The sequence below is a fragment of the Bos indicus x Bos taurus genome, chromosome 9, assembly GCF_003369695.1.
Source record: "Bos indicus x Bos taurus breed Angus x Brahman F1 hybrid chromosome 9, Bos_hybrid_MaternalHap_v2.0, whole genome shotgun sequence".
In the NCBI taxonomy this organism is placed as follows: domain Eukaryota; kingdom Metazoa; phylum Chordata; class Mammalia; order Artiodactyla; family Bovidae; genus Bos; species Bos indicus x Bos taurus.
In genome coordinates, this window is record NC_040084.1 from 43,009,407 (window position 1) to 43,034,864 (window position 25,458).

Here is a 25,458-nt window from a genome sequence, read left to right on the forward strand (position 1 = left end):
ATATCAAAAGGTGGCTGCATACAGCCTGGTGCTTGGGGACCCTGCTAAACCAGGCTCTGCCCAGTGGCCTCCCCACTGAGCCCCACTTCTTCTCTGCCACAGTTCTAAAAAACAACACTGTGAAAGTGGAGACAGAGGCCGAAGATGCTGCTCTGGACTGCTCAGTGAATTCCAGGTCCGCCGAGAAGCACCCTCTGGATGGCGTCTTCACTGCTGTCCAGGACTCCAGCAAGAGAAAGCCCCTGGGTGGCGAGGGCCCACTGGACTCAGTCCCGAGCGTGAAGAGGCGGCGGCTTATTCCCGAGGTGAGGGCTTACTGGGAAAGCAGGAACTTGTTGACAGCAAGGACTGTTAATGAAAGCCTACCACATTTCACATAGCCTGCACCTTACTGGAGCAAGTGAGGCTCAGCAGGGCTTTTCCTAAATCAGGTCCATCTTTTGTATTTATTCGGGGAGCTTGTTCAGTGAATCTTCTTGTAAAGAGGACAATTATTTTATAATATGCCCGTTATCCCTAACCTACCTATTTTATGAATTTGCTTTATTTCCTAATCACCTGCTGGTTATAGTGAACTTGGCTGAATTCTGAGAGAAAATGAAACTGGTCATGGTGGTCCCCTCGAGCAGCCTGCAGTTCCCACGGGAGACAAGACAGGTTCACAAAACAGTGAAGACTGAGGAGAGAGGGAAGTTTGGGAGATGAGAATGCCTGGTCAGCAGAGCCTCCCTGCAGATAGCCAGATCACACCTTAAACTCTTAGCAGAACATTTTCCCAAGCTCTCCAGCCCCCTCCCCTCCCCCTCCCCAACACACTTTTTGGGGGACCCAGGTAGGCATTTCAACTTCTTCATGTCTGTCCAACAGAGCCCAAGTTTCAGAGCTCACTGTCATTAGCCCATACATGGGGTGTCCGCCTGGGACTCCCTGGGTTGCTCTTGGTTTGTTTTAATTCTCCTCTGTTAGATGCTACAGCAGATTGGGAGTTGATAGGTTTTAGAGATTTAGTGAGCCTTTGAAAAGTAAAAACTATCCTTTTTCTTAATTAGCAAAGTCATAAGATTTAAGATTTTCACTGGATTTCAATATGCATGTTTATATTACATTATAATGAGGACTGCTCTGCATTCCACATCATGGAACACTGAGGTTTACATTCATTTATTTATTTTATTTTGGCTGTGCTGGGTTTTCTCTAGCTGCAGCAAGCAGAGGCTACTCTGTAGTTGAGTGTGGACTTTTCAGGTTGAGGAGCACAGGCTCAATAGTTGTGATACATGGGCCTAATTGCTCCTTGGCATCTTCCCAGACCAGAGATTGAACCTGTGTCTCCTGCATTGGCAGGCGGATTCTTTACCACTGAGTCACCAGGGAAGCCCCACATACCTTTTCTTGTTTCATTTAATCCATATAACAGTGATGAGAGAATTAGTATCTCCTCCACATAAGTTTAAGTCAAGTGCCAGAACGCCAGTGGGGCAGCCTTGTTGCTGGTGTGAGGTGTCAGGAGTGACTTAGAACACTCAGCACCCTGCTTCATATCGAGGAGGTGAGCCCCACCTTCTCTGATCCAGCCCATAGGAATGGTCATTTCCAGAATGATCGGAGCCTGGAGTCAGGTAAGGGGGAGTTCACCATGGAGCCTTTGGCTGGTACTATGAGCTCCCAAACTCAGGTCCCTCTGTGGTGATGGGAGTGACACAGCTCCCTCATTGGTTCCTTGTGTGGAGCATCGAGACAAGCCCAGCAGAGAGCCTGCCCCATGTCAGCTTTCAGAAGTGTTTATTTATTGCTCCCTAACCCCCATCTCCAACTACCACCCATTATGGTCAGCTGCTTCCCTCCACATTTATCAGGAGGAAAATGACATGCAATTGCCAAGAGAGGCCTTCTGATGCCTTCCCAAACACTCCAGGCCTGAACGCCCTTGATTCTGAGCACCTTCCATCTTCTCCCTCGACCCCAAGGAAGGGGGTGAGGGCGAGGGGAGGAATTGATTGGCAGCCCTGATGCTAAAGGTCCATCACTTCAAACCCCTATCAGTGCTGAAGGCCTGTTCATGAGTGACATTTAGTACAATGCTTAGAAGAAAAATAAAACCTCCCTCCAAAAATTTAACAAAAGGCTGTATAAAGACATATTTGGCGCTTCCGCTGGGAAAGGCACCATAGCCAAATACAGCAGATGTGGGAGGTGAGTAGCCAGCATTTTTATTGCTAATCATCTTTTTGTTCACAGAAGTGGGAGTGATATTCAAGAGCCCTGTGCCAGGTAGAAGTTAGCTTTGTTCTCCTGGGGTTCCTTGTATCTTTGTTTTTAATCCTAAAGTGTGTCTGTGGTTTGTTTTTCAACTGGAGAGTGGAAATGCCATCTCGTTGAATCAGTGCAAATGTACTGAAGACCTCCTAAGTGTCATTCACTGTGATCCCAGCTGGAGGTTCGTCGTCGTTTCCACAGCAGCCCTAGCGGATAGGCACTGTGACCCTTCCCAGTTGAGTGAACCTCCAAGAGGCTAGCGCTCCCACGCCTGCTTGATTTGGAACTGCACTTAAACACAGATGACCCTGAGGATTGTGGGGTGTTTGTAAGATGCTGTGAGGAGCTCCTGCTCTGATATTTGGCCATCCCTATGGTCTTTCTCTTCACCCCTCATTATAGTTGCTTTATCCCCCCAGATTCTCATTTTTGGGGGCATGTTAGCACATTCTTCATCCTTGCCATACACTGTCAGCAGTGTAAGGATGACCCAAAGGATAAAAGCCATGAGGGCAGAGACTGGCTTGTTCCCTATGTCCCCAGGGCCTTGTAATATTTGTTTACTGGCTCTGTGTGGTAGACAGCTTATCCATTCCTTGTCACTAGCTATACCTGGTTATTTAAGGATGATGATGATGAAGATAAACATTCTATTAAAAGTGAAGAGCGTCACCCTTGCCTCACTTTGAGTGGTGCTGCCGACCCCCTAGGAGCCCTTTTGCATGGTCCGCCCTTGATGCCACAGCAGTCCTCAATTCCCTACACTGGAGGCATGCTGCTTTCTTGGTGTTCCAGTTTGCTGACTCTGGGCACCATTTAGCTATTCCTCTTTCATTGAACTGAATTCAGTGACTGCTCTTGCATTTGGAGTCCTGAAGAAGATGCTCAGTGCTGGGAGCCTCTCCGTGGTGACCCAATCCCCAAGATGTCACTGGGCATGGACATGTGGGAGCCCCCTTAATAACCTGCTCGTGCCTCACTGGTAACTTGACGTCAGCTTCTTCTTGATCAGTCAGATTCTCCACCTCAGAGAGTCGGGCATTCCTGCTTGGGTCTGAGTGCTAGCAGAAGAACGAAACGTGCGATTGGATCTGGTACTGCAGAGCCTGAGCTGGGTAGCAGAGTTCCCGTATGGTTGGAAGATGAGCCTTGGAGAATTGGGAATGGTGTCAGCCAGACACCAGTGCCAAGTAGCGCAGATTTAAAGATTTCTTGATACTCCTAGACAGCTGAGCAGAGATTTTATCAGCAGCAGCAAATGCAGCCAGTCCATCGTCACCTTGGCAGTGTTTGTGGAATTAAGTGGAGCACTGAGTGGACAGAACCTCAGTGCGGGCATATCTTAGGACCTTCTCTTTGGTGCTTGGGTCGTGTTCTGTGTTGAATTGTGTATCCAGGGTCTCTGGGAGCGAGGAATATTGCCCTCTGCTGGGACTCTAACTTAATTTTTATTTAAGCAAGTTAGCCAGAAATGTTTGTATTGATGGCAGTGTTTCTAACATGCCTGGTAGAAACTGAAATATTTTTATTAATGAGGCTGACTAGTGAGAGTTATTGGGGGGATTTCCAGTTCTGATCGACTCTGGCCTCTGCCTGCAGTAGGAATGTGGGGGGGGGGTCAAACTACTTCTGTTTGTTTTGTTCAGACAGTTCACCCAAAAACTTTTCTCTGTGCTTATTTCCTACTCCGAGTATTAATGAAGGCAGATCCCCTTCAAGAACATGTACTCTTGTTGCATGGCATGTGAGTTTCTGGTAACCTCTCTGCATAGAATCTTATTTTAAATGTATTAGTGGAACTGCTTGTTACAAAGCCTTTGCTTGTCCCTTTCTAAAATCAGCTGTAATATAATTATGATGTTCTTTAATAATTGGCATTACACACTCAAATTTCTCTACATTGGTAAAACCTCATGTGAATCTCATAATCCGTAGGACCTCCAAAATTATTTTGGTGCAGTAAAATTTAATGGTGAGTAAATTGCTAAAAATCTTATTTATAATCTATAGGAATTAGCAGGTAAGAAGTTTTGAATTTATTAGGGCAGTGCTTTTCAACAGTTGTAAATCCACCTTACAGAGTCATTCGGTTCACATATTTGGATTTGTATGTACATATATAGACACAGAGAAAGAACAGAATTTCTTGAATGTATTTACTGTGTGCAGTGCCCTCTGATATTTTCTGTTGTTTTCTTTCTTTCCTTCCTGTCTTTCACACTTCCTCCTCCCCTCCCTCTTTTATGCTGGTCTTGATCTATCAAATCAGTGTCATCATTTCTGAATGGGTCATATGACAAACCACAGTTCCAAACACGCTGCCTCAGGGGTAAAGATTTTCAACCGTCTCCATTCCTTCCTTTCTCCATATTTCTGATGTGTGTAACGTGGTTTCTTTCCTTTCTTCCTTCCTTTTTAAAATTATCGTTTGCTCTCTGCCATATAGCAGAACTAAACAACTGAAAAGAGTCTGACACCTTACCTCGAGCTCACCTGTGCTTCTTGGACTCCTCCAGCCCAGCCTTTAGGGCAAACAGACCTCTAAGAATTCCTTCTATGAGTGACTTACACTGTTACACGGGAGGAAAGTTCTCCTTTTATTTAAGTTCTTAAGTTACTTATACCTTCCTTAACTCAGGTTCTTAAGTTCTCCTCTTTATTTAATAGTTAAGAGTAATCATTACAGAGAAGGCAGTGGCACCCCACTCCAGTACTCTTGCCTGGAAAATCTCATGGACGGAGGAGCCTGGTAGGCTGCAGTCCATGGGGTCTCGAAGAGTCAGACACGACTGAACGACTTCACTTTTCACTTTCATGCATTGGAGAGGGAAATGGCAACCCACTCCAGTGTTCTTGCCTGGAGAATCCCAGGGACGGGGGAGCCTGGTGGGCTGCTGTCTATGGGGTCGCACAGAGTCCCAGACACAACTGAATCGACTTAGCAGCAGCAGCAGTAATCATTACAACTAGTTCAATAAAAAGCCCATTGTATTGTCACTGCTCTGGCTGGGAAGAGCACTGTTAATAACAGTCGTACTATAACAGTAAACATTTATTAAGCACTTACTGTGATTCAGACGTGGGCTTAGCGCATCATGTTCATTATCTAATTAGATCCTCATAGCTACCCTGGTACCTGAGACAGGGACCATTATATATTCCTGAGTGACACACAGGAAGCTGACATGGTGAGGGGTCACGCAGAGGACCCATCCACTCCCTTATACCTCCCTTATTTTTGTTGTTTAGTCGTTAAGTTGTGTGTGACCTTTTGTGATTCCAAGGACTATAGTCGTATTTAGATATGTATGACTCTTCTGCACCCCCACGGAATGGACCCCACCAGGCTCTTCTGTCCATGAGGTTTTCCAGGCAGGAATACTGGAGTGGGTTGCCATTTCTTCCTCCAGGGGATCTTTTCGACCCAGGGATTGAATCGAACCCGTGTCTCCTGCATTGGCAGGCAGGTTCTTTACCACTGAGCCACCAGGGAGGCCTTATACCTCCCTACACTCATGTTATTCATGAAGCTAGTAGCCTCTGTGAACATTTTTCTTAAACATTTATTTGAGAGGGATAGACACTTTACCCTGCTTAACAAATGTTCAGTGAGCGCTCTGTGTCCCAGGCACTTTGCAGGACACTGGAGATGGAGTAGGGAAGACCTAGTCCCACAGGTAACCATCATGCAGTGTGGTGAGGGTACAGATAGGTCTCAGGGACGAGACCCCACAAGGGAGAGGGGTGGACAGCAGGCTCGCTCCAGCCCAGTAGCCCTTGGTCCTCTGCTCACGGGCAGTAATAGGAGGGTCAGGGATCTCTGACCCTAATTACCTAATTACCTCCATGGGATAATTAGGGCTTCCGTGGTAGCTCAGATGGTAAAGAATCTGCCTGCAATGCAGGAGACCCAAGTTCCATCCCAGGGTTGGCTCCATGGGGTTCCAAAGAGTCAGACATAACTGAGTGAATAATACAGTCATACATGGGATAATTAAAGCACTTGAAAGAATCCTATTATTTTTTAGGTTCCTGAGAGTAAGGTAGGTGTTTTTTTGCACAGTTGTTGTCAGCAGAGATGCAGGAGAAAAATTAACCTGTGTTTAATATGAGTCTGATGATTCCATTATCTAAAAAAGAAGGTCTGGGGAATTCTGTGACGGTCCAATGGCAAGGAGTCCCAGCTTCCATGCAGGGGGCACGGGGCATGAATAGGGAGATCTGTCCATGGTCTCCTTCCAACTCAGGCCTTTGTATTGCTCACCTGCTGCTGTAGTGGCAGTCCCCTCAGAGACTGTCTCTTTTCCCTGTGTTTTTTCTTTTTTTTTCCTAAGGTTGCAAGAGTAAAGCACCTCGTGTACTGTGTTATGCTGGCATTAGTGTTATCTGAAGGCTTATAAATGACACCCAATCTGCCTGAATGAGATAAACCAGGGATAAACACTGTCTTCTAGCCCTGGCCATCCAGAGAGGCCCAATGGGTTGTTGGAAATGCAGAGCCTTGAATCAGAATCTGTATTTTCACTAGATCTCAGGCAATATATATGGACATTAGACTTTAGAAGTGCCGCGGTAGGTCAGACTACACGGCCATATTTTCCCCCAGCGTCCTAAGGATGCTTTATTCTCTTGCATTTTCTAGTTGCCCAAGGCTCGCACATGTCTGTAGAAGAACATGCTTTGTGCTTCGACCCTACCTGCTCCCCTGACGCCCACCACTGCTGTCCAATTAGCTCTTCTGCTTAAATAGGCGCTCAAAAATATATTCCAGTATACTTTGGGGTCAAATTCAACATTTGTCAAAAACAGGTTTATGAGTGAAATGTAATGAACAGCATATTTAAAGCATACCATTTGATATGTTTTGACGTGTATATATACCAGTGAAACCACACCACATTCAAGATGAGAAACAAAGCCATCACTTGTTACCTTGAAAGTTTATTTGTGTCCCTTTGCGTCCTTTCTTTCCCCTGCTTTCTGTCACTAAAGATGCGTTTGCCTTTTCTAGAATTTTATACGAATGGCATCCTACAGGCCTCTTTTATCTATCTGGTTTCTTTTACTCAGCTTAATTATTTTGAGGTTCATCATGAGTACCAGGTTGGTCAGCTCTGCTGCTGAGTAGTACTCTGCTGTAAACACAGTGCATCTGTATACTTGTTCATAAAAATTAGGGTTGTTTCCAGTTGGGAGCTGTTTATAAACAGGGCTGCCATGAATATCTGCATAAAAGTATTTGATCGTGTGCTTTCATTTTGCTTGGTAAATAAATAACTAGGAGTGGAATATACCTGGATCATATGGTCCAACACATAACTTCTTAAAAAAAATACCAACTGTTTTCCAAGGTGGTTATACCATTTTATATCTACCCTAGCAGCCTATGAGAATTCTAGTTCCTTCATGTCATCTCTGTCACTCAGTATCATCTGTCTTTTTTGATTATACCCATTCTTGTGGGGAGTGATATGCTATCTCAGTGTGGTTTTAATGTCATGCATGTTCTTAAGCATCTTTTATACAGGATCTTAGTTCCCTGATCAGGGATCCAACCCATGCCCTGTGCAGTGGACGTGTGGAGTCTTAACCACTGTACCTCCATGGAAGTCCCACTGAGCATCTTTTTATATGATTATTTGCCATTTATATAGCTTCTCCAAAGTGACTGTTGAAACTTAATTGGGTTCTGTGTCATTGAGTTTGAGTGTTCTTTATGTAAGCTGGATTCAGGTCCTTTATCAGATAAATGATATGTCTGATTTCTTCCAGTCTAGGCTTGTTTTTCCGGAGAAGGCAGTGGCACCCTACTCCAGTACTCTTGCCTGGAAAATCCCATGGACAGAAGAGCCTGGTAGGCTGCAGTCCATGGGGTCGCTAGGAGTCGGACACGACTGAGCGACTTCACTTTCACTGTTCACTTTCCTGCATTGGAGAAGGAAATGGCAACCCACTCCAGTGTTCTTGCCTGGAGAATCCCAGGGATGGGGGAGCCTGGTGGGCTGCTGTCTATGCGGTCGGACAGAGTCGGACACGACTGAAGTGACTTAGCAGCAGCAGGCTTGTTTTTCATTTTTTAAAGAAGTTTTAAATTTTAATGAAGTCCAGTTTATTAATTTGTTTTCTTATGGATTGTGCTTGTGTGTTATATCTGAGAAGTATTTGCCTAAAACAGTTTCATAAAGGATTGCTCTTCTGTTTTCTTCTAGAGGTGTTAGAATTTTAATTTGAAAGTGAAAAGTGAAAGTCGCTCAGTCGTGTCTGACTCTTTGCGACCCCATCAACTATACAGTCCATGGAATTCTCTAGACCAGAATACTGGAGTGGCTAGCCTGTTCCTTCTCCAGGGGCTCTTCCTAACCCAGGAATCGAATCCAGGTCTCCCACATTGCAGGTGGATTCCTTACCAGCTGAGCTACAAGGGAAGCCTGGAATTTTAAGTTAGTTTTTATTTTTACATTCATGATCCATTTTTTAGTTAATTTTTTATATGATACATGTAGGATGAAAGTTTTTTCTTTTCTTTTTTTTTGCACATGTATGTCCAATATTTCTAGCATCATTTGTTGAAAAGATTTTCCTTTCTCTACTGAATTGCCTTTGAACCTGTGTTGAAAATCATTTGTCCATATATATGTCAGTAAACCTCTTAAACCATCCAGGGCCTGGCAATAGGGAAAACCACTAATAAAAGCAGTGAGGACCCTGGGATCCCAAATGGTCTGGGCAGTCGCCTTCTGGTATGAAGCTTGGACTCAAGCTTTGGTATCTCGAACAGGTCCTGGGAGTACATTGAGAGTGGACCTGCAAAGTATGTCAGCCTTGGGCAAGTTGAGGAGATAATTCCTAAAATCATTAATTCTCTCACTGTCTTTTATTGAGCAAGGCTGGAGAGTACATCGAAAGTACCTTTCTAGATGCATAGGAAAGGTGTTAAATCATTACACACAGTGGGTACTTTAGGACCTGGGGCTTAAAACTCTTTGGCAGTTCTGATTGAGAAGGGCTGCTGGAACTAGGAGACTGAGACTTAGAAACCTGGGAGGCCTCATCGCTTCACGGAATCTGCAGTTGGCTGGGCCTGGGGCAGTTCTGGGCCTTTTCAGTCTGAAATAAGACATGACTCCAGGCAGTGGTAGAGTTGGCAGCTGACTGTGGTTCTCTAGATTCCAGTTCTTCCATGCTCAGCACCGTGCATCTTGGGAGCTGTCCAGAGTAGAGATGCCTGCTCTCCTAGAGTCTGCAGACTGGACAACAAGCTGTGCTTTCTGTAGATGCTATTGGCAGGACTCCTGCCTGTCTGAGAGCAGTCAGGGCAATTAGGTGACCTGTCCATAGCCAGGTTGCCACAGGAGCACTTCCTGTTCCTGGGGTCTCTCTCCCATCCCTCATGGGCTCTCGCCAGGCCTTGTCAGCATCTGTGCTCGGTCTGTGGACAGGAAGTTCAGGGATGGTGTCCTATGGGAATTGAAAGCCACCAGGGTCCAGCCTGAGCCTCTCAGGGATTAGGGAGAGCAAGCAAGTTTGGCCCTGGGATGCAGGTTTGTGTTGGTGGCTTCCCTTGTGGCTCAGACTGTAAAGCGTCTGCCTATAATCCCAGAGACCCAGGTTTGATCCCTGGGTCAGGAAGTTCCCCTGGAGAAGGAAATGGCAACCCACTCCAGTATTCTTGCCTGGAAAATCCCATGGATGGAAGAGCCCGGTAGGCTACAGTCCATGAGGTCGAAAAGAGTTGGACACAACTGAGCGACTTCACTTCACTTCACTTCACTTCACTTCTGGACCCACAGAATGGTTCCCAGGCAAGGGAAACACTTTCTCATAGGCTCCTGAGGTTGACCTGGGCCCCTCTGTGTGTGACATAGATCAGAACCCTCACCTGATACACCTTTTGTCTTTCAGGCACTCCTAGCAGGCATGCGGAACCGGGAGAACAGCTCGCCCTGCCAGGGCAACGGGGAGCCGGCAGGCCGGGGCAAGAACTTGGGCTCCATGTGGCCGGGAGAGGAGGAGCCTGGCCACGACGTGAGCACGCCCTCCTACAAGAAGCCTCTGTATGGTATCTCACACAAGATTATGGAGAAGAAGAACCCTCCCGCGGGGGACATGCTCAACACCTATGAGCTCTCAGAGAAAGTGAATCCCAGCAACAGCCCCTCACCGCTGCGGCTCCTGAACGAGACACAGAAGCGGGACACTGGCGGCCCCGCAGCAGCCACCGACAGCGACCCCAACATCTACTTTCTCATCCAGAAGATGTTCTACATGCTCAACACGCTCTCCTCCAACATGTCGCAGCTGCACAGCAAGGTGGACCTGCTCTCCCTGGAAGTGAGCCGCATCAAGAAGCAGGTGAGCCCCACTGAGATGGTGGCCAAGTTCCAGCCGCCGCCCGAGTACCAGCTCACGGCGGCCGAGCTCAAACAGATCGTGGACCAGAGCCTGTCGGGCGGTGACCTGGCCTGTCGCCTGCTGGTGCAGCTTTTCCCAGAGCTCTTCAGCGACGTGGACTTCTCCCGGGGCTGTGGCGCCTGTGGCTTCGCGGCCAAGCGGAAGCTGGAGTCGCTGCACCTGCAGCTCATCCGGAACTATGTGGAGGTCTACTACCCGTCGGTGAAGGACACGGCCGTCTGGCAGGCTGAGTGCCTGCCCCAGCTCAACGACTTCTTCAGCCGCTTCTGGGCCCAGCGGGAAATGGAGGACAGCCAGCCCAGCGGCCAGGTGTCTGGCTTCTTCGAGGCCGAGCCCCAGGTGGATGCTGGCCACTTCCTGGACAACAAGGAGCAGGAGGAGGCCCTGTCCCTGGACCGCAGCAGCACCATCGCCTCTGACCATGTGGTGGACACGCAGGACCTCACTGAGTTCCTAGACGAGGCCTCATCCCCGGGCGAATTTGCGGTCTTCCTTCTGCACCGGCTGTTCCCTGAGCTCTTCGACCACAGGAAGCTGGGCGAGCAGTACAGCTGCTATGGGGATGGCGGCAAGCAGGAGCTGGACCCGCAGCGTCTACAGATCATCCGCAACTACACAGAGATCTACTTCCCCGACATGCAGGAGGAGGATGCCTGGCTGCAGCAGTGTGCCCAGCGCATCAACGACGAGCTGGAGGGCCTGGGGTTGGACGCAGGCAGCGAGGGCGAGCCCCCGCGAGACGACTGCTACGACTCATCCAGCCTGCCCGATGACATCTCCGTGGTCAAGGTGGAAGACAGCTTCGAGGGCGAGCGGCCCGGCCGGCGGTCCAAGAAGATCTGGCTGGTGCCCATCGACTTCGACAAGCTGGAGATCCCGCAGCCCGACTTCGAGGTGCCGGGCGCCGACTGCCTGCTGAGCAAGGAGCAGCTGCGCAGCATCTACGAGAGCAGCTTGTCCATCGGCAACTTTGCCTCGCGCCTGCTGGTGCACCTGTTCCCGGAGCTCTTCACCCACGAGAACCTGCGCAAGCAGTACAACTGCAGCGGCTCCCTGGGCAAGAAGCAGCTGGACCCGTCCCGTATCAAGCTCATCCGCCACTACGTGCAGCTGCTCTACCCACGGGCCAAGAATGACCGTGTCTGGACACTGGAGTTCGTGGGCAAACTGGACGAGCGCTGCCGGCGCCGGGACACGGAGCAGAGGCGCTCCTACCAGCAGCAGCGCAAGGTCTACGTTCCGGGCCCTGAGTGCAGGGACCTGGCCAGCTATGCAATCAACCCTGAGCGGTTCCGGGAGGAATTTGAGGGGCCCCCGCTGCCCCCCGAAAGGAGCAGCAAGGACTTCTGCAAGATCCCCCTGGACGAGTTGGTGGTGCCCTCGCCCGACTTCCCGGTGCCTTCGCCGTACCTGCTGTCCGACAAAGAAGTGCGCGAGATCGTGCAGCAAAGCCTCTCCGTGGGCAACTTCGCCGCCCGGCTGCTCGTCAGGCTCTTCCCCGAACTCTTCACCACCGAGAACCTGCGGCTGCAGTACAACCACTCCGGGGCATGCAACAAGAAGCAGCTGGACCCCACACGCTTGCGGCTCATCCGCCACTACGTGGAGGCCGTGTACCCGGTGGAGAAGATGGAGGAGGTGTGGCACTACGAATGTATCCCGAGCATCGACGAACGCTGCCGCCGCCCCAACAGAAAGAAATGCGACATCCTGAAGAAAGCCAAGAAGGTGGAGAAGTGAGGGGTACCAGGGGCACTGAGCGTCGCCCCTACCCCCCACCACCACGAGCCCGAGCCGCGTCCGCAGCCGCGCACGTTATATCGGCGGGGCGGGGCCTGCTGCATTTGCACACGCGATCGCCCAGCCGGTCACGGCCACACAAAGAAGCCTCGCATTTGGTCTCTTGTACTTAAAACTTTTGTCCTGTGTTCCTGTGGTGCAGCCAGAGCCTGGGAGAGCAGAGCTGCGAGGGCAGAGGGGCCGTCAGGGTTCCCTCTCCTCAGCAGTTGTCCTCCCAGTCCCCTCACCATTTGAAATGCAAATCAAGCAACCCTCTTGTTCCTCTGCCCACATTTTACGTCTTCAATTTTTATTAAAAAAAATTTTTTTTTTAATTAAAAAGAAACCCTTTTTAAGTAAATCATTGGGCTCTGTGGAGGCCATTTTACTCAGAAAAAAAATTTTTTTTCTTTAATATTTGAGATGTACTGTAAGATGACTTGAGTCACTGGGAATTTTTTTTAAGATGGTTTCAGATATATGAAATTTTTAGAAGTGCCATGTTCATGCATGATGGCTGATAGCTTCAGGTGGCATAGAGACGGATTTTACTGACCTTGTCTTTTATTAATACATCGGATTTTGGAAGAGTCAGGACGCCTCTTGGATGGCGGTGGAGGGGATGGGGTAGCTCGGTGTCCTTTCTGGCCACGGTCAGTTGCTCGCTCCCTCCCACTGTGGTGCTGAGGAAGGGGCTGCGGGGACGGCTGGCCTGGCCTGTCTCACCCTGCTGTGCCAGGTGAATGTTGCTCACCCTGTAGACAAGAACACTGGATGGTGATGATGGTGATATGAATGTAGATAGACGTGGAGACACGTTCACAGTGTCTTCATTTGAGCTGTGTCCTTCCACTGCCCTCTTTCCTTCCTCCTCAAGGATGCTGGTTAGAGGGGCAAACATTTCCTTGGAAAACTGTGTGTGGTTATTTGGCTTCTTGTTTAAGGATGGGCCCCATTGGGCTCACTGAGAACTGTTTACTTTCCATGTGTGTATTTGTATAAAACCCAGGTTCTGGGAGCTGTATGGTGGCTTCACCACACCTCAGTGTTGGCTCCTCCAGTCAGTACACATCCTTGTTCCTCAAGGCCGGGCCTAAACCGTGGCCTGTCTTGAGGATACCTGGTGTTGGAAGGACACAGGCCATCCGAAATAGGGCTCCCATATCCCTTTCCGGGGTCCACTCAGAGCTTTCTCTTTGGGCCCCCAGAAGGTCCTGCTCTCCTACATCTGGCCGGTCCCTCGGCCTCAGGATGAGACACCTCTTTTCTCTTCCCTGGTTGGGAAGGTCACACTGCTCCAGGCCAGTGGCATGCTCTCCAGGATTCCAACCAGGAAACTCCCCAGCAGGTAAAGTCCTTAATGTAAAAACAGTACTTTTACCTACCTGACTTTGGGGGCTAGTGCCTAAGAGGGAAAGGGAACAGTCTAAACACAATACATTATACCAGAAAGCAAGAAAATAAATTGAATCACACAGGGTAGTCGTAAAACCCTTGTGGAATGTTAATTTAATAACCTAATGGCTTAATATTTTGCTACCTTAAAATGCAGAAATAATAGAAACAATCTGTGAATTCTTTTCATACAGATAAGGACTTCAGCATTACTGACTGATGGAACTTTGCCTGCACTCGCGGCCATTTTTTTTTTTAATGCCAGGATTCTGAGCAGTGTGAAGTTGCCGATCTAACTTTAGTAAATCTGCTTTTAAATGTCATTTACAGATTATTTCAGTTGTTAACTGCGGACCTAAATTATTACAATTTGGAAACACACAGGGACTTAATGACTCTTTCTCACCCACCCACATACATGTGTACACACACATTTCTTAGTAAAAAACTGAAGTGAGATGAAGGGGACCGACATGAATAACAAGCTCAACCTCTTTGTGCCTGGAAAGGAGGAGGACTGGAGCAGCCGGAGACTCACTTCCCCCTCTCCTGGGCCTTTCTCTATGCCTTAGTCTCTCCAGCACACAGATGCATGCCTGCGTGCATGTGCGTGCACACACACCCAAAGATGGCAGTGGCACTCTCTCCCTCACCGGGATCCTGCGAGTGGGAGGGTGCTGTGGAATTTGTTCTGGTCTCTAGGATGTATCCAAGAGGATTCCAAGCCATGTGAAAATTGCCCTGCTTTCTAGAGGGTGGAATGTGACCCTGCAACTTCAGAAGCACAATCATTTAATAATTTTTTTTTAATCATCCTGTCTACCCACAAGAGACATCAACAGGTTCTAGGAATTAAATATATCTCTTTACAACCTAGAGCATGTCCAGTTTTTGGAAACTGTGTTTTGATGGTTTCTTTAATACCTTTCCTGTATGGGGCTTCTTCCCCCAAATCTTAGAGTCCCTTCCAGTGAAGAGAGGTGGACGCTCTCTGTGAGCTGTAATCTTGTCTCTCTGGACCGACTCACCAGGAACCACCTGCAGGTCCTGAGTCTGTCTGCGTGGTGTCCTCAGCCTCCAGCCATACAGGTGGGCTCCAGGGGCTTTTTTTTTTTTACATGAAGCAATAGAATTATAAAATACCTAAATTTTTTTCAAAATGTAATGTTTTCCATAATCTGTTGGCAAAACCCCTACTCCCTCCCCATCTAAATTCTTTGATTTTTGTTAATACTTGCTTGTGTTTGGGGAATTTTTTCTCCCTCACATCCAGAAGTAGCACAGACACATTCTGATATTGAGTAAAATAGCACGTCACAATAGGTGGTAGTGTCCCTCGTTTTTCTGTTAGTGAGTTTTAAAAGAATGTACGAAGATAGTCATGAATGTACTAAGTGTTCTAATCCTGCTTCCGTTCACTTTGGCTGTGTCTACATGACAACACAGGTTTGACAGGGAATAAAGTTGTGCCCAGTGTCATGGGTGTTAGTGTGCCCCTCCCCCTCAGTGTTGGACCCCACCCTTCCCTGCTTTTTAAGTTTGGTGGGAGGGGGTACCACATCAGCAGCAATCATCAACCAACCAATGGGATCTACTTAGTGGTAAGTGGATTAACTGTTTAAATGCTAAGAGTCACTGGCCTGACCACACCATAGTATGGCCACTTGGGTTCCTGCAGACATGGCTTCATTTTCCACCTTTGCCCCAAATGTTTACTTCTTGCCTGATTGAGGAGGAGGGTCTCAAGACCTCAGATTGGAGGCCATTGAGCTCTTAACCCTGCCTCACCATGGAGAGAGATGCTATGAAGTGGTGGGACTTCCCTGGTGGTCCAGTGGTTACCACTCCCTGCTTCCACTGCAGGGGGCACGGTTTCTATCCCTGGTCAAGGAACTAAGATCTCACATGCTATAGGGCCAAAAAAGAAGTGGGCCCCTGGGCCAAGGGACTCTTAATGTCGTTCAGAGATACTTGTCTCTTGTAGATCCAGCCTTAATGTTTTTCTGACATCCTAGTGATAGCAGACCCTGCGCAAAGTGGATATCAGAGTTAATACTGTGAGGAGACAAAATAATGAGAATAGTTTTACCAAAGATAATGAAACATTGCATAATGTCTGCATTTTACCATTGATTTGAGTGCACCCTTAGAAAACTGAATGTAACAAAAACCCAGGACATTTTTTGGAAATTGTATGCTCTCTAGCAACTGTGTGAATTTTTATACAAGCACTGTTTTATGAGCTATATAAAATGTTATAAAAATACGGTCTCCTAACATCTTATTTTCTTAGGGCAGAGGTCTCTCAGAAGGTATGGGTCTATTTGTCTTTGCTTGGGGCTTCACCACCCGCTCCCAGGGGAGGGCAGGGGCACTCGGGGCACCATGGCTTCTCGGGCTTCCACACTCTGGGTGACGCGGTGCAGTTTGTCACAGCTGAATGACTGAGACGTCTCCAAATGAGCCCTAGAGCATTTCTTACACAAATCGCGTCCCAGCCATGAGGTAGAGGCACAGCTGACCTTTCCTTTCCTGGTCGGCTGCCACACCCGCCCTGTTGCCAAACTGGAGGAGTTTCAGTTCACTCTTTCTTTTCCACTTTGGATTAAATGGGATTTAGTTCCTCAAGGCAAACCTATTATTAACTGATAACAAAAGGATGCATGTTTTTCTCTTGCCTCATTGGCGAATTATAAATCATTAATATTTCACAGTAAAAATAATATCAAGCTATCAAACATTTTTTAGACCTAGAGGTCACATGGTATAAAGTGCGTCGTGGCCTGTGATTGGAGCGAGCAAGCACTCGGCCCAGAGCGTGCACACCTGTGCGGGCAGCCGTGCACAGGTGAGGGCTGGTCAGGGCTGGAGCCTGATTTACTCCATAGGCAAGTCGAAACAAGACTTGAAGGCGAGATTCTTTAGAGCCTTTCTGGCCGTATGTATCTTTGTTTTTGACCAAAAAAAATAAAGTCCGTTTCCTCAGCTGCCACTAAGGTGCTCGGTCCATCCGAGCGTCACACGGCGGGCGGCAGCCCCTGTCCGCAGCGTGGCCTCCATCCACTGAGTTCACTGGCAGCTGTTCAGCCTTCAAGGGAACGGTGAGGTGGGTGAGGTGACCGTCACTGAGGGTAAGGTCAATGCCCTCATTAGAGCGGCGTGTAAACGGTGAGCCTTTCTGGCCAGGCTTGTTTGCAGAGGCTCTGGTCAATGTCAACATTGGGTACCTCATCTGCGGTGTGGGGGCTGGGGGACCTGCCGGGCAGGAGGTCTTGCCCCTCCACCCCTCCTGCCCCAGCTGAGGAGAAGGAAGTGAAAACAGGACTCTGAGAAGTGTGATGATCACCTGGGGCTTTGGTCTTTTTGACTAAACCTCTTTAGAGACAGGCTCAATAAAAAGCTGAGCTCTTTGCTGCTGCTGTCTTGCGAATAACAATAATAGAGAATTTCAGTGGGCTTACCTGTAAAAGCCAGTTCTCAGAAATAAGAATTCCACACCAGATTATTCTGATTATTGGAATGGTGAGATGCAGTGGACACTTTAAGAGCTTCCAGAGAAACCTAAAATCGCCAAACCAGTGATGGGAAAGACACGAACATGCATCGCCCACTTGCTTGGATGGCAATGTTGGGCCTACCTGAGTGTATACAACATGCCAGGCACACTGCTGAGAGTTTCTCCTGGATCATAGCTGGTGAAGATCTCAGAAGCCCTGTGAGGTAAGCTCCCTAATTAAGCCTGTTAAGAAAGCTAAGGCCCTGAACAGTATGTGTACCATCTCATTTAATTCTTGTAAAAACTCCGTGTCTTGGGCAATGTTGTTATTTCCGTTTTGTGGTGAGGAAGCAGAAAGAAGGTCCAAACAAACTGCGATGCCAAGATGAGAGTCTGCCTTGTACGCCGAACCGTCTCAGACACTAAACACCCCCTGAGCCGCATGCAGTATAAAACAGAGATTCAGACCTGAAACTCAGTTTGTCTGATGTTAGATATATGTGCCGGTTCTCAAATTGCCCTGGCTGAAATAATTGTGGCCATTTGTGGACAGACATGTTCTGGTAAGAGTAAATTTTTTGAGATTGTGAAAGTAATTGCCATGGATTGGATTCCTTAGGAACAGAGTCTGAGACTAGGGTTCTTGTGCAGTTGATTGAGGACCTGCTCCCAGGAGAAAAGGTGCGAAAGAAGCAGAACAGGGCCAGGGAAGGCCATAAGCAGGAGTGTGGTCTCTGCAGGCCAGCCTCACTGCCATGCGCTGTGAGGCCCTACAACATGAATTGTTTTGCAGAATTAGTACCAGGTGAAGCAAAGGCGCCAGTTGGTCATTGAGGTCTCCTCCAGGGAAAGGGGTAGTTGGCCTGGCAGGGTGGCTCCCTTTGCCAAGGGCAGTGTTCCAGAAGAGCCATTGTGAGTGGTTAGCTGGCCCTCAACAGTGAGGGGGTGGGTGTGCCAGCACAGGGGATCTGGGTGGGACTCCATCGGCATCCATTAAGGGGCAGACCCACCAGACTGCACGTTTAACCAGGTCATGGGGCCCCATCTGCCAGAGGTTCTCAGTCTGTTGGAACCTGAATTCTCACAGTGGGGCCTGAGAATCTGCATTTCTAAGAAGTTCCCCCTCTCTAACGAGATGGTGCCAGGTGCTGATGTCCAGAGGCTGCAGAAACATGTAACTTCAAAAAATACACTGTACATCCCAGAAACGGAAAGCTTAGCACTTAGTAGAGCTAGATCTGAGCTGAAATAAGTGGTTTCCAAATTGACTTTTTGAAAATTACAAACTATAAGTTTATTAATGAGGGGGTCCTTAATACTATGAAACCAGGGGGGCTGGTCCTTGGTGGAGTCATCAGGGAAAACTTCCCCAAGGAACTGGATGGCTAGCCTAGATTTGAGAATGAAGAATTAATTAGGTGAAAAGTTCAACATGCAAACAAGCTTTGGGGTGTGAGAAGCAGCTCTTAGGAAACAGTTAAAGGTGGCCAATGGAGGGTGGAACTAGAGGAGGAGGAGTTTCGTGAAGCTGCAGAAACAGTCTGGGGCTGGAGGACTTTGTCTTCACTGAATTGCCCTTGGATCAGTAAGAAAAGAAGAAACCCTTCACCTGTTCTGAGTAGGGAGGGGAATACTCAGTTCTGATACAATCGTGTTGAACTCTGCCTCCTCTGCCCAGTAAGGCTGCCCTCCTCCACTGCTGTTCTAGTCACCTTGCCATCATGTAGCTTTCAGGTCAGTGGGAAGAGGCAGCTTTACAAATGTTTCAGCATCAGGCCAAATATGGTGGCTGGCGCCAGAACATTTCTGCAGAGGGAAGCCTGTCCGTTGACTTTATTTTAAGGAGTGGGAATTTGTTCATCCTTCCTGTGCCACAGGAAATAGAACAAGGAAGGCAGTTAAGAATCATCTCTACCTCTAAAAGAAGTTCATTCATTTAGCAAAAATATTTGTAACACCTACTATCTCCTGAGCATAGTTCCATGATTCTAACAAGTCTTATTGGTAGGTAAGAAGCCTGTTTAAGCTTGGAGAGAAGGTTCTGATCGTTAACAGCACAAAACCTAATGTCTCTTGCCTTCAGTTGATTTTCAAGATGCACTTGGGTATAAGCCGACCGAGGACCTTGGCTCTGCCCCGTGTAGACAGCTGAGACCGTGGCAGGAGGCACACCTACTGGAAGGCAGGTTCCTGACTCTCCTGGCTCTCAGAGCTGAAACAGAGTTGCTAAGTTATCCTATTTCCGACATGATATATTAAACCCAAATCTCCCCACTGTATCCGATTAGCTGAAATCTCAGTGCAGGCACAGTGTCAGGCATGACAAGGCATATACTTCAGTATATGGTGGTGCCTACCTTGTCTTCATGTAATTAATACTATTTTCTTGAATCCAATGAGTTGGCTGCTATTATTGTAGCCTCACTTTTCTCTTATGTCAGAATCAAAAGTTAAGGGATTTTCTCCTACAATCCTAAAGAAAATTCCCTACATATTCTGTGGGGAAGTATCTAAGTAAGCCCTCTGAGTGGGTTCCAGAAATGGGTTTTACCAGTAGAGATCTCTAAACAGAACTTGCCCATTTTAGACACATGCTATTCTACTCTGACTGCAGTCTTTAGGCTTTCACTTGTCTGCCTTGGGGAAGGTCTCCTAGGTTTAAGAAAAAAGTCCCAGGATCAGAGTTCCATTGAATGCAGTTGACATCTCTACAAGGGAATCAAGTGCATTGTGAGTGATCCACGTCCTCAGGATCTTGCAAAATTGTTGACTTTCACCATTCTTCTTTTGATGTACCTGATCTGTTAACCAATAATGAACCAAAAAAAAAAAAAAAACTTGAAACGAAAAAAAGGGCCAGCAAGTGTATCTTTGAGGGAAAGAAGTGAGTGGCAGTCTCAGAGAGTTTTGTCCAATTTCAGAGCCCTCAGAGAAATGCTAAGCACACATTGGGCAGTAGCAGTTACCAAAGGCAGAAGCACAGGCAGAACACTCTTAAGAAGAGTGTATATCAGACTATTCATACATTTTTTTACACTCATAATTAGACTAGCAGAAATCAGAAAGCTGGGTCATGCCAGGGGCTCAGTGAGGCTGTGCGTCTTCAGTCACTTTGGTTGTGGCTGGTGAGAGGGCAGCCTGGCACAGATGTCCAGGAGAAGAAGCAGTGCTGTGTTTTTTGCAGTGAAGGGAGTCGGGTGGGAGAATGTCACTGGGAGAGTGGGTGGGCAAAACGTAGTGGATGCACTTCGGTATTTATTAGGCAGCAACGGAGCAAGAAGCGATGGATCATCTGTACCTAGAGTGACATGGATGGATCTGAGTAAGAAAGTAAGACCCAAAATGAAATATATAGTAATGTCACTTATGAAACTATAAATATATCTGTACAAAACAACAAAGCACATTTCACAAGAATGCAAATAAAAAGATATACATTAAACACATCCGATGATTGGCTAAGGTAAGGGACGAGGACGTGAGAACAAGAGAAGAGAAACAGTGACTTGAAAGAACTTGGAGGGTAGGGACTGGTGCCCCAGCATCTCCCAGTGGAAATTCTGATAGGTGCGCCTCTCCATTCCACCCGGGGTGTGTTGGTAAATGTGTGACAGTTAGCTTTCCAAGGGAAAAAAACCAGTCCTGGTTCATGGTGTTTGCTGATTGCCAAGGTGAAATTCCTCCTACCGTGGCTGATTTTTAAGCCAACCCTGTGACTCATGAAAGCAGTTTGGGAGATGCTCACGTTCTGCTTTTTGCAGTCTGCTGGATGGAGTTTCTAATGTCTCAAGATGGTCAATAAGCTGACTGACAATTCTGGCAGTAACTTTTAGGAAACCAAAATATATACAACCAAGATAAGGCAGGACTTTAGTACAGTGTCATTTTATTTGCCTCCTATACATTGCACACCCTGTAAGAAAGTTTATAGAACATGTACCACCTTCCTGAAGGAAATCTGTTTTCTTTTTAGTTTCTTGAAAAATTAAAGTTTCTACCCCCCTAATAATTATTGATCAAATAAACTATGACCTAAAAATTTCTCCACAAATATCTACTTTTATCCCCAAAATGCTAAAAAAGAAAAATAATGATGATGAAACTATTGCCCAGCCATCTATATAATTTTCCATGAAAGATGGTAAATGCTATTTGGCAGAGAAGTGCAATTAGCATCACATTTCCCAGAGGAGAGCTATTTCTTTGAAAGGATTAACCATTACTGGTAAAAAGGCTAGATGGGTCTCTACAAAAATAGTCATAATTTTAGATTGTTCATCTTTAAAAAACTGCAAACATGCACTAGAAGCATTTTCAGACTTTGCTGGGAAAGCCAGACCTATTTTTAAATTTTTGTTCTATTTTTACATTGAAGTATAGTTGATTTACAATATTGTGTTAGTTTCTGGTGTGCAGCAAACTGATTCAGATCTATATATGTGTGTATACACAAACACATACACACACTTTTTCAGATTCCTTCCCATTATACAAGATACTGAATATATTTCCTGTGCTATTTAGTAAATCCTTGTTGTTTATTTTATATGTAGTAGAGCACATCTGTTAATCCCGTACTGTTAATTTATTCCCCCCTCCGGTAACCATAAGTTTGTTTTCTATATCTGTGAATCTGCTTCTGTTTTGTAAATAAGTTCATTGTATTATTTCTTAGATTCCACATATAAATTATATAGTATTTGTTTTTCTCTTACTTTATGTAGTGTGATAATCTCTAGGTCCATCCATGTTGCTGCAAATGGCAATATTCCATTCTTTTTTTACATATGCCATCTCTTTATTTGTTCGTCTGTTGATAGGCACTTGGGTTGTTTCCATGCATTGGCTCTTGTAAATAGTGCTGCTTTGAACTTAGGGGTCCATGTATCTTTTCGAATTAGTTGTCTTTTCTGGATATATGCCCAGGAGTGGGATTGCTGGATCGTATGGTAACTCTATTTTTAGTTTTTTAAGGAACCTCTATTCTGTTTTCCATAGCAGCTGTACCAATTTACATTTCCACCAACAGTGTTGAAGGGTTTCCATCTCTCCACACCCTCTCCAGCATTTGTAACTTGTAGTCTTTTTGATGATAGCCGTTCTGACCTGTGTGAGGTGATAGCCCATTGTAGTTTTGATTTGCATTTCTCTAATAATTAGCAGTTTTGAGCACCTCTTCACATGCCAGTTGACCATCTGTGTCTTTGGAGAAATACCTGTTTAGGTCTTCTGCCCATTTTTTGGCTGGATGTTTTTTAAAATTATTATTGAGTTGTATGAGCTGTTTGAGAATTAAGCCCTTGTCAGTCTTATCATTTGCAAATATTGTCTCCCATTCAGGAGGTTGTCTTTTCATTTTATGGATTCCTTTGCTTGTAAGTTTGCAAAAGCTCGTAAGTTTGATTAGGTCCCTTTTATTTTTGCTTTTATTTCTATTGAGAAAACATTGGTACGATTTATGTCAGAGAATGTTTTGCCTGTACTCTCTCTAGGAGTTCTGTGGTGTCTTGCATGCCTTGCATTTAAGTCTTTAAGCCGTTCTATTTTGGTGTATGGTGTGAAGGTATGATTTAACTTCACTACTGCCTCGTTGAATTCATTTATCAGTTGTATGTTTGAAGTCTCAGGGTATTCTATAGAGTATCATGTCATCTGCATACAGTGACAACTTTACCTCTTTCCTTCTGATTTGGAGTACCTTTTATTTTTCTTTTCTGATTGCTGTGAAAGCCAGATCTATTGGAGTAAAAATTCTTCCTTGTCACCTCATTAGAGCAGGATATCTCAGCCTCAGCACCATTGACATTTGAGGTCTGGAGACTATCGGTACACTATAGGATGTTTAGTAGCACTGGTCTCTACCCTCTAGATACCCATCCTACCCCCTCAGTTGTGACAGACAAAAATATCTCCAGGCATTGCCAGATGTCCCCAGGGGGCAGAATCACACTGGGTTGAGATGCACTGCATTAGAAACACCCATATCTTTTCATCATGTTGGTCACATTTTCACTGAGGAGGCCTTGCCAAGTTGGCATTATGAAGCAGCTATCTTAGAGTGGGCTGCAAGAGTTCCATAAATCTTTATGAATTGCTTTGATTTCTGCTGTTTCATAAATATGTTCCAAGTCCCTTGTGCTATAGATAACTATGAGAGATACGTTTTTGACACTTGCTATGACCAAATCAACATTCTGTACCACCAGACGTCTTTTTTCTTATTTTGATTTTCAAAAACAGAGAAGCCTGGAATGGGTCAAATCCCACCAGCTAAGTTGAAGGACTTAATTACCAACAGAGTGAAAAAAGCCTTTCAAATGGCCCTTGCTGCTTTCTAGCTATTAATACTATCAGCTCATCCGGTCTCACACAACACATTTTTAACTTTCTTCCTCTTTAGAAGACTTGACAAGGTAAGGAAATTAGTATGCCAATCCCCTTCTGACCTGTGAGGAAGCTGAAGCTCAAGAGAGGTTAAGGCCAGAGTATGACCAAGGTAACCCAACTTGGTACAGGCAAGAGCCTAAAAACCAGGACCCCTGACATATCACTAGGTCATGCTGCCCCCCTCACCATACAAGAGATCTTCAGCTTTCTATTACTTTCCAAAGAGCAATCAAGAGAAGAGACTGTTTTACTATAAAACTTGTCATTATCTTCCCCAAGTTGGGACATTTGGTTTAGAGGGCATTAGCCCACTGTGTCCCCCTTTGTCTGACAAAGCAATAAAGCTATCCTTTTCTACTTCACTTCCACCCTCCTCCCCGCAACAACAAAAAAAAAAGGAAGAGAGGGAGGGAGGGTGGGAAAGAGTGGAAGAAAGGCACAGGGAGGTGAAGAGAATCATGGTCATTACTATAATTTACTAAAATAAAACTCTAACTCATGGTGAGATTAATTGTACTAATTATTTTTACTGATGTAAAAGCGTAATTAACAAATGGTAAAATAGGAAAATTCCTTTTTACACGGCAGAGTATTTATTATTTCTTCCTGGGAGTTTATTTAAGCTTTCAAATAAAAATCAATTTTTCCTGAGTTTCTGAAATCGGAGCTGATAAGGCTACCAGACTCACGGGCCCAAACATCGCACTGCTTTGGGCTATAGAAGTTTCCCTTCTGCCAGTTAACCTGAATTCTCAAGAATTTCTGGAGGGCAGATAAAAAGACCCCAACAAAGTCTTTTTACATGACATAGTCTAACAAGTCTCCTATTTGAGCCGACCCTTCCAGTGCTAGGAAACTGCTCCTGAGAATCTACAAACCAGTTTATTTCTGCGGATGCCCTTTTCTAGATGATGTGTATATGTGTGTCCTTTCTATGACTGCTCTTGTTTTTTCAGTCCCTTTTACGCTTCCCTGTGGCTCAGATGGTAAAGTGTCTGCCTACAATGCGGGAGACCCAGGTTCAATCCCTGGGTCGGAAGGATCTCCTGGAGAAGGAAATGGCACCGCACTCCAGTACTCTTGCCTGGAAAATCCCATGGATGGAAGAGACTGGTAGCTATAGTCCACGGGATCGCAGAGAGTCCGGACATGACTGAGTGACTTCACTTCACTTTACAACACTGTCTTGACAATTAAAATAATTGGCCTCTGATGCTTTATTCTCTTCACTGATAAAAAATCTGTGTATTTCCTACTTTCAGCTGAAAAGTACACCATCAGCTTAAACCAGAAAGGGTCATTACATTCTTTCTGTAAAGAGTCAATGTAAATATTTTAGGCTTTGTGGGCTACATAAGGTCTCTATTATATATTTCCCTCTCTCTCTTTTTTTTAAAAAAAGCCTCTCAAAATGTACAAGCCGTGCTTGTGTGTCAGACAAAAGGCTTGTGGCTGCCTTCGTCTGTCAAACCCTTGACCTAAACAGTTAATTTTAAATGGGCCCGAAATAAACCATTTGGAATTAGTTGGAACAACTTTACTATCCAGACCTCTGGAGACAAACTGAAGGGAACTCAGGCCAACACGTTGGTAACTGAGAAAGGTCAATGGAGAAAGGGGGTCGTCCAGTGCTGCTGCCCTAAGGAGAGGAAGGAGACCTGGCCTCAGCTTGGTTTTGCCTTAAGCCTGAACCCAGGGAAGCTGGTCGATGGGGATAAAACTGAAATAAAGAC

At 46.2% G+C, this 25,458-nt stretch overlaps 1 protein-coding gene across 3 annotated transcripts in view; it reads left to right on the plus strand.

Annotated features, from left to right (window-relative positions):
• Positions 1–16,108, plus strand: part of BEND3 (BEN domain containing 3) — a 33,012-nt gene extending 16,904 nt beyond the window's left edge. For 2 of the 3 annotated variants that reach the window (XM_027551290.1, XM_027551291.1), the window contains exons 3-4: positions 103–305; positions 10,159–16,108. In XM_027551290.1, coding sequence (XP_027407091.1) covers positions 103–305; positions 10,159–12,408 — 2,453 coding nt within the window. In that variant the 3' untranslated portion in view covers positions 12,409–16,108. The remainder of the gene's footprint in view (positions 1–102; positions 306–10,158) is intronic. The other variant, XR_003512602.1, reaches the window with a different exon arrangement.
• Positions 16,109–25,458: the final 9,350 nt, after the last annotated feature.